The sequence below is a fragment of the Paramacrobiotus metropolitanus genome, unplaced genomic scaffold (genome assembly GCF_019649055.1).
Source record: "Paramacrobiotus metropolitanus isolate TYO unplaced genomic scaffold, Prichtersi_v1.0 Parri_scaffold0000033, whole genome shotgun sequence".
Taxonomy (NCBI): Eukaryota; Metazoa; Tardigrada; class Eutardigrada; order Parachela; family Macrobiotidae; genus Paramacrobiotus; species Paramacrobiotus metropolitanus.
In genome coordinates, this window is record NW_026570253.1 from 121,097 (window position 1) to 130,267 (window position 9,171).

Consider the following 9,171-nt stretch of genomic DNA (forward strand, 5'->3'; position numbering starts at 1 on the left):
ATGGCTAATGACGTGCACATATACGGTTACGATAATCGCACACCACATTGTACAAAGCGCAAGATTTTGACCATCCGAGTTCTCCTCTCGTCGAGAAACTGAAACGGCCTTGAATTTGATGCAATCTAATGCCCATTGGAACACATTACCCAACAAAATTGCCAATATGCTGGGATGGATGTCCGTGCGAGTAATAGGCACTACAAGTGCCGGTGATGGTCGGCCACGTGCACACCCGACCCGAATTGTAGTTTGTCGTTCCGTAATAAAGAAACTCCGAAGAATGGCCATTGTCGGAGAAAACAGGAACATGTGACTGTCACCGTCTCGCTTTTAAACAGTTTTTGTCGTAAAGCTTGAATAAAATATCGCTTGTGAGTAACAGTGCTGCGTTACTATGCGTCGCACAAAGCGATGGTGGACTCAAGCACGTAGCAGCCGATCAATAATGCCGGTCGGTGCAGGTGTGTGGATGGAGGTGGGCACAGTATTATGGCCATGGGATGAAAATGGAGCAACACAGATCTTCCAGCGCCTATGACTACATGACTTCGGCTACCGTACCTCCGTATCCTGATTTACCTACAAACCTAAGTAACATACCCATTATAATCAATGTGGTGCGCGTGCAGTACGTGCATGCACGTGTTGCAACTTTCCAAAAACGGTCGTCACAGCGTTTTTAATCTTAATCGAAAAACAACAACTCTTAGCTAATGACACTTAAACGGTGTATTTGTCAGATGACTGCAAAAATTTATCTTTACTTGTTCCCAAATGTGGACTAGCCGCTCTTGAGATAGTCAAAATGAGTCGGACATGGTCAAAATGAGTCGTTGTATTCCGTTGTCGATCCCAAAATTAAGCGGATGAATGGTTTAGCTCGCTGTTAGTGTTGTGGATTGGATATACCTACCTATGCGGCTGTGCCTTAATTTTAAGGAACCATTAACTTTATATTTATTATGCATGATATTAGACCAACAAGTACTGTAAGTAAGCCTTACTTTGTCGTTGAGAATAACGAGCCAATGTTTGTACGCTACAAAAAAGCAAGTGTTCTAAACTGGAAGCTTTGCGAAACCGATCGTGATACAGTAACCGTTTACTAAAATCGCTTATTTACTGATCGATTCTGATAATAAATACTTATTAATATGTAGTCAGTATGAGTAGTACTTATAATAAGTACCTACTTTCCGGTGCTTAATAATACTGTAATAAAATAATTTTTGTTAATATTAGTCATTGGTTTTATTGCGTTGTTGTTGTACTTGTACATAGCACTACATTGTAAAGTCGCGAGCACATGTATTGTACGGTACGAGTACTAGTAAGTACACTTAAACGCTACAGTGCCTTACTGTGGCGAATTCCCCGGCGGATGCTGTTGCTTAGCAAAGTCCTGTATTAATTATGCTCACTTTGAGAGTAAATAGTAACTCGATAATAAATCATTAATGCGTAAAATTATTGGGAATACTTTTAGTTAGCACCTACATAATATTCCGCATTGACGGAATAGGCACTTACTGTAACCACAAGTGTGTGCAAAATAATAATACTTATTGTAATTTCTAATACGTGCTGACTTGCAGTTACGTACTTAATAATTATTCATGGTTTTCTTAGACACTAATAATATTTTTATGCTTTTGTAAACGGTGAATCGCCTGCAATGCTAAGCGTCGAATTTATTTAAGAAAAACTCGAATATCGATAAATATACGAAGAGCGCGCATTGGGATTATTTAATTGTAGTGTGTTGGATATAATGACGTATACGTAAAAGTTCTGGCAGTGATTGTGAATGGAGAGCCCCAAGCCGCGTCCCAGCGACCCCAGCGGCGCAGTTCCTCCGCGACGTCCCTCGTCGGCCAGCGGCGGCCCGGCGCAGCTTCCCTCCGCACCGCATCCCTCCGTCCACACCGTCCCGCTGACCCTTCCATACGGCTCCAACGGGCACACTCCCAGCCGACTGGAGCACATCGATGACCATTATTCCATGATCTTCCGGCGGAAGTACGAACGCCTCGACTGGCGCAAACTGGCGGCGCTGGATCTAGAGAAGGTCTACAAGTCGCAGGATGTCAGGAGTCTCCAGGAGAATCTCACTCAGCTGGCCTTTTTCGATCTCGAGGAAGAACTGGTACACAATCGAGTAACACACTTCGTTCTCTGCGGTATGCAGAATTTTACCTGGCTTATATAGTACAGTTTCGAACATTTATTTGCTTTATTTTTGAAATTACGTATTTTTCGTTCTGGAATACTAATTGTAGCTTTGCAAGTGCTATACTTCTTCAGCTATAGTGCCTTTGCGCGCACAAGCATTCACTCTGTACTCGCTTAGCGAGTACAGAGTATTTTTTGAATGAAATATATATACTTCTAGTGAATGTATTTTTTGCTCAACATTTTCCTCCATAGTTAAGAATGGGACAAAATTTTTCAGTCATGGTTTTTCGCATTCATTCATATAACAAGAGTTGACAACCCGTTTAATGAGACTTCAATGTCTGGTCGGTAAAAATATAGATAAATGTTAAGAAAAAGAGAATATTCAAACAGATCAACCGTTTTCAGAACAAATGTTAAAAAACCTACACCGCTAACACTGAGTATTGCCATGTTAACGTTTTGAATCCGCTCAAAAACGTTTTTCAGACGCATTGCCAGTGTACTTTTTCCGATTTTCTGCTTCGCTCTGGCTTGGATTCGCTTCGGTTCCCGGAGGTTATAATGCGATGACAAAATCCTTAAAAGTTGATCATTTCGACCAAATAGGGCGGTGGTTTGCACACTTCCTGGTTGCAGATCTTATACAACCGCACTAAACATTGTGCAATGTACAGACTGTACAGGGAATTGAGATGCAGTAACTGTCATCCTGAGGATTTCTAATTGTTTTGGATTCTACGTCCAGAAATTATTCCATTATCGGCTGGACAATTTGATGTTATCACAATCTTTATCAGAAGAAACATTTCAATAAAGCTACCCTTGGATCTTATTGTTAATGTAGTTAATAGTTAATACATAAGTGTGCTACAGTACTTAACCTAAAGCGTGCAAAACCAGTGTCTGTAATATAAGGAAGTGGAGAGTAGTTAAAAATGTATAAGGATATTGTGCAGTTTTGTAGCTGTCGCAAAGGTTACTGTATGTGGTCAGAAAAACAGTTTCGGTCTGCGTTTGCCAGCTGTACAGATGCTGCACCAACCATAAGCAATGAACCGAGCGAAAGTTACGACAATTTTGAAAATGAACCAATTTTATGTGCAACTAGTCAGTTTACGAAAACTAATTAAACCGCACTAATAGACATAAAGAGCGGCGAGAAAAACTAACCAGAAGTTTATTTGCGAAAAAAAGTTGCGTACAGAATGGAATGGCCACCTTTGAATTGTACTTGTTAACTTACGCGGCGGTGAGTCACACCCCGTAACTGCAATACAAAACCCAGTCAAGGTTCTACCCCATACTTCTACCCTATAATTCTTCTTCTTCTTAACCATAAACTTTGATTACTACACCTTAAGCTGTTCGGCTTATATCTACGAGATATTTTTTAGAGATCGGTGGAGATACATCCGCAGTTCGTAAAACTCTTCCAAACCATGCAGCTGTCGCTGGAATACCTTCTTTACGTGCAAGACCGTTTGCAGCGTGACCTTTCCACTCTCTCCACCTCCACCACCACTCTGATTGAGGAAAAAGACACTGCCATCAGCAGTCTGACTACCGAGGTATGCCAGTTGCGACAAACACTGGACACCAGCCGTGACGAGTTGAAGAAGCGCCGCAAATTGATGATCGCCCAACAGGAGATCATCAACAGTGCCGCCAAGGGCAGCTACCACAAATGTCCAGTGTGCGACAAAGCCTTCATCGAACGCAAATACTTGGAGACACACTTCTGCCGGCGGCATCCCAACGATGACCTTTCCAAATACTCGGCCAGTGTGCCACAGTCCACCAACGCCTGTCGCCCGGAAGAGCAGAGCGTCGTGTTGGAGAAGTTGCAGACGCTGTTGCAGGAGGTGCAGCGGGTGGCGGAGTGTCGACGGGAGGATCGAACCGGTACGGAGCTCACGGCACAGGTAGAGCAGCGGCGCGATAGTCAGGAACGGACGAGTGTAGCCATGGTTAGGGATGAACGGAAGAGTGTAATGCGGGACGCGGCGTGTAGTGAAGAGCGGAAGAGTGGGCCGCCACAGCAGCAGCGCTCTAGTCAAAACGAACAGACCATCTTCGGCCTTCCCAGTGGCGTGGCCCATTTGGTGGTCCGCGAGTCGGCGCAAACCAGCATCGGTGCGGGAGAAAGCTAAGCAAATGCGCAATGAGAAATGACAGAAACTCAGAATCGCGTATTGAGAATCAGTTGAAATCAGAAAAGAAATGTGGAACAACAGCAGTAAGATAACGTTGGGCTCGCACATGATATCTTACAATTAAGACCACGTAAAATTATCGCCCATTTTGTATGATATATATAATATGTGTGCGCCGTGTCGTGAGCCAATCACCGATTTGCACGACAAACATGATCATACGATATATATGCTCGATAGCTCAAATACAGAACGTTGTATGCATAAATCGCCACCGCTTTTTCATTGGTTTTTCTTAGGTTTAATGTTAAAAATTATTATACAATTTTGAAAAACTGCGGCAATAGCAATACCAGTGTCGACGACAACCATGGCCGTGTCATGGTGTGTCTACGACGCGGGTGTTGCTACTATTGCTGTAACTTACAGTTTGCCCAAAATCAGTGTTTGTGTTTTAATCGTTTTGTTGCGCAAACTCAACAAATTACTGGTTACTAAAACTTCGAGCATGACTGCAAAGCTGGCTTACAATTGTCGCGTTCAACTTGTAGGTGCCGATACACGGGACGCTTGTGTATTTGACAACGACACCGAATCCACGCCGGAACCACTCCTTCCGAAACCGTCTCCTCCCGCTCAGAATCTCTTAGAGTTGTACGGTCGCCAACAGGCCGAAGTAGAGCACCTACGCAAATCCCTCACCGCGCTCCAGTGCCACTATGCCGAATCCGAGAAAGCCTTAAGCGAGCTCAAATCGGAATGGCAGAAACTGGTTGAAACCCGCACAAAAGACACTGACGACACCGTTGACACTGTCCACCGCCGTGTCACAGATTTGGAAACGAAGTTGCGCTCGTCGGAATCCGCGTGGCAGGTTCGGTTAAATGAGACTCACGACGAGCATCAAAACTCCTTAACCGAACTGGAGCGCAGTTGGAAGAAAAAAGCGGAGGATGACGACAAAGCGCATAAAGCGGAGAAACTGCGTCTGCAGATGATGAACGAGGAACAGGAGAAACGGATTCAAGAACTGGAAAAGCGGATTGCAGGGTTCACAGAGCGACCGGCCGGAGGGGGGTTGCAGGTACAACAGGTGCAAGTGCACAGTCGAGTGCGGAAGAATCAGGGCAATCTGACGCCGCGGCTGTCGGCAGCGGTACAGGCGCATCCCGCTATGCTGACTGATCTCAAGTCAGAGTTGGAACGGGCGCTGGATAAGAAGCTGGCGGAGTACGGCATTCAGAAGGGCACAACGACTGTGTCTGATCGCGAGCGGGATGTAATTTTTGGCCGGTTGCGCGATGAACACAGTCAGCTGCAGAACAAGCTGGCGAAATACGGGGTGAGTTCAGCGAACCGAGCGAAGCGCACCGGCATTTTCATAAATTAACAGTCATATATAAGTAAAGGGGAAGTTAAGTTTAGACTGTAAGTTTCTGTTTATTTAGTTGCAGTACTGTATAAGTTTTAAACTGGTGCTTCATTAACCTATCAGCCTTGGGTGCTTTGAGCAGGCGGCGCGCAGCACCATCGAGAACCATATCCGTGACCGGCCGCCGACGGAATACTCCAGCACCGAACTCTTGGATGCTGCCAGTAAGATCCGCATCCGAACACGAACTGGCCGTCAAGTGATTGGCGATGACAAGTCGCAAAAGATCACGGAAATCACCACCTACAACATTACGCCCATGCGCTCGCCGGACATGTCTGCAGAGCGAAATCGTAAGTACAATACGGTTACAAGTATCTCAGCGAGTACTTGCTGCTTACTAAAGCTCACCTTCGTGCATAACCGCGAGTCTGCTCGGTTACAGCAAACAAAGCTAAAAATATTTTCTTTTTTGTAAATTTTTATTTACTGACATACTATAAGCTGCGGGCTTTCAAGCTTTGTATGAAACAATACGCTACCGCAAAACCGCCAGTACTGTATACGTCGCAAGCAAAGCGAAGGATGTAGGGATGTAGCTGGTGCTGCACAAGCATCACTGGTAATGGAATAAAAGCAGTGCATTTAAAGCATTGTCAGTAGTTTCTGCTGACGATCCTACAGTAAACAGACCCTATATGAGTTTTGTTGACTTCGTTGTTTAACTGGTTCTTTGAACTATTTTCGAAAATTTAAACCTTTAGCCACAGCGCAAAGCAAGTGCTGGTGACAGTTCTGATGAACCATCTTTGAATTAGCATTTACAGAGTAGACTATGTAAATCTACAAGATCTACGAGTACGAGTGTACAAAGTGAGTTTTTAACATACAGAAACCACCCCAAAAGCTGCGTCAAGAAAAGTCCATTTCGACGACAGTCCACAAACCGCTCATTCGCCGCCGCGGTTGTCTGCGGCGTCGGAGAAAACTCCGGACAGCGAAGACCATGTCATACCAACGGAACTGTCCAAGCCGGTCAGCAACACTAATAATGCCGACGACGAAGCCTGGTTTACCGACGAAGATTAAATGCCGCCACACTCCAAGTGATTGGCTGGCGTCGCATAAATATAAGATAACGATTACAACCAACTGTTTTTGGACTGTCCTTTCTCCAGTATTGCCTTTTCACTTTTCCTGGTTAGATAAAGCAAAGTAGTAGTACTCATGGAAGATGTCATGAAGTACAGTACTAGATCAGTTTCCGAAGAAATCCTACCCTGTTATTTAGTCTGCGTGTGTTGGTTTGTTGGCGCCGCTGTTTGGCACCAACTATGTTGTTTTTGTTTTAAGTTATCAGGTTTTCATATTTGAATACTGCAGTAAAATTAAAAAGTCAATACACCATACAAAATAGATCAAAGAAACAATAATAAAGTGGGCAACAAACCGAAGGTAGAAACCATAAAAATAATAAAATGGTAAACAAGAGCATTTAAAACACCTGCAGCATTACTAAAAAGAGAAACGGTTAAAAGTAAAACAAATGATTAAAACTTCAATAGGCAACAGCATTGAACAAAAGCGAAGAAACGAATACCGACCGTATCCCTCGTCGCTCAAGTGGTCCAACTCGGTTTCCTCCTCCGTCTCAAAGACAAACGGGTACCCGGCATTCGTCGTGCGGTTATCGACGAAGATCACATCATCGATGCTGCGAGGAACATCCGGCGGCGTAAGGGCGACGACTGTTGGGATCGCGACGGCAGTGGTTGTCGTGGTGGCAGAGGTGGTGGTGATGTTGGGGGCCATAATGAGATCTCGGCGCAGATTACACAGATCGGCATCGCGACAACATCTCACGGTGTTGATATGGGGCTTCACGTAGTTCCCTTCGCAGAGGAAGGGACGCAGCGGGGGAATGAGGGATTCCTCATCGAGGCAGCCCCATACTGTCACCACCTGGTTGTGCCTGTCTGTCCAAGAGCGCGTAAAGCAGCGCCCTTTTCCGACGGTAGTGCAGACACCGTCTGGACAGTTCCAGCAGTGGCACCGCAGGCCGCAAGATGGAGTCCACAAGGATGCCATAAGCAATATTATGCAAAGAAGTCCTGACATCTTGGTCGATAACAAATTAATGGAAACGAGATTTCAATGTCGATCAGAACTAACAATATAAAATGTCAGAAGTACGATATCATTACGAAGACCGGACGAAAGCAGTCGGCGTCAGCACCCAGGGTCAAGCAGGTGATACTCGTGATATGAATCGGCGGCAGTGAATATGGTTCGGGCTGCCCGAAAGAGAGTTGCACGTGCTTTCTATCTGCAATTACGGCATTTTGACACCTCCTTTCATTCCTTTTTTGCTTGAGACTCTGCAGGTGTTGCAAGAGTTTCAGGTGCAGTTCCAATTATTAAAGGTTGACTGTCATTCATAGAGTCTGTAGAACTAGTCCTCGGGCTGCGGACTAAACCATCCGAGATACATATTCATAAGGTTGCGTTAAATTGGTTGCGTAGACAAACTTAGCGTAGATTTATACAATAATAAGAAAATAAAAAAGTAGTGTACTTAATAAACTGGCTACACTGTACGTTTATGAAAATTAATTGTAGCAAATTAAGAAAGACGTTCGTACTCGTTGACTGCTGGATTGTGTAAATTCACTAATTCAGATAGAGTACTGCTCGAGTTACTGACGTGACTTTATACGTACAATACAATAATTATACTAACTGAGTAACTCGTACAGTGTACGATTGAGAAGTACTAACTTACTAAAACTTACAGAGACATGGTTTTAAACAAAAAGATTGTGGCTAGAAAAGTACGGATCTGCTGGGTTACCTGGGTATGTATACGTAGGTGCAGATTGTCCATGTCTCTTCCCATGAGACTAACCTGGTAAGCATGTCTCGAAATGGAATTAACATGCAGCTGAAGTCACTGTTTGCGGAAATTCCTTCTGGTTTACGGCATTACAGCACAGCATAAACCCAGAGCGAATTTGCGCAAACGGTCATGGAAGTACTCGAAGACCCAACGGTTGATGGAACCCATCTGGGTGGAACCGTAAGATGTAAGGTGATGCGAAGAAGTCATACGAGTACCGCAGATTCGGCTGATGGATTTCAGTTTTGTAAGTTCGTTGTGACTTGGCACTACTTACGCAGATTAGGCTGATAACACCGGTAGAATCACGCTAAACATTATTTTCTGTACATTCATGTCATTCGGCAAAATTAATATAGTTGCGTACCGCGGCAGGAGCGCTGGGACAGCAAAATCGACAACGGATTCCCAGCAGACGTCAAAGCGATCGATGAAGCGCGAGATCTTCTGCTTTCCCGGTTGGATCTCCATGGTCCATATCTCCGTGTTGATTGTGCGCAGCAGATGATCCTTAATAACCATTAAGTCTGTCGAAGCTTGCTTACTTTAATCTGTATTTGAACACAAAG

The 9,171-nt window shown here is 44.5% G+C and overlaps 1 protein-coding gene and 1 long non-coding RNA gene across 5 annotated transcripts; both read left to right on the top strand.

Annotated features, from left to right (window-relative positions):
- The first annotated feature begins 640 nt into the window (after positions 1-640).
- On the top strand, positions 641-7,106 carry LOC129589128 (cilium assembly protein DZIP1L-like). Of its 3 annotated transcripts, XM_055483674.1 has the most exons (6): positions 641-992; positions 1,762-2,149; positions 3,576-4,314; positions 4,886-5,676; positions 5,849-6,059; positions 6,599-7,106. In XM_055483674.1, exons 2-6 carry the CDS (start codon positions 1,811-1,813, stop codon positions 6,793-6,795), a joined length of 2,277 nt encoding a protein of 758 aa, XP_055339649.1. In that variant the 5' UTR covers positions 641-992; positions 1,762-1,810; the 3' UTR covers positions 6,796-7,106. The 3 variants fall into 3 exon arrangements, with proteins under 3 accessions (XP_055339649.1, XP_055339647.1, XP_055339650.1); XM_055483672.1 differs by lacking the exon at positions 641-992 and having other exon boundaries at positions 1,485-2,149; XM_055483675.1 differs by lacking the exon at positions 641-992 and having other exon boundaries at positions 1,485-2,149; positions 3,576-4,083.
- Positions 7,107-8,488: 1,382 nt separating this feature from the next.
- LOC129589131 (uncharacterized) lies at positions 8,489-9,171 on the top strand. Of its 2 annotated transcripts, none has more exons than XR_008690572.1 (3): positions 8,489-8,614; positions 8,695-8,849; positions 8,962-9,171. It is a non-coding gene; the product is annotated as an uncharacterized LOC129589131 (long non-coding RNA). The 2 variants fall into 2 exon arrangements; XR_008690573.1 differs by having other exon boundaries at positions 8,978-9,171.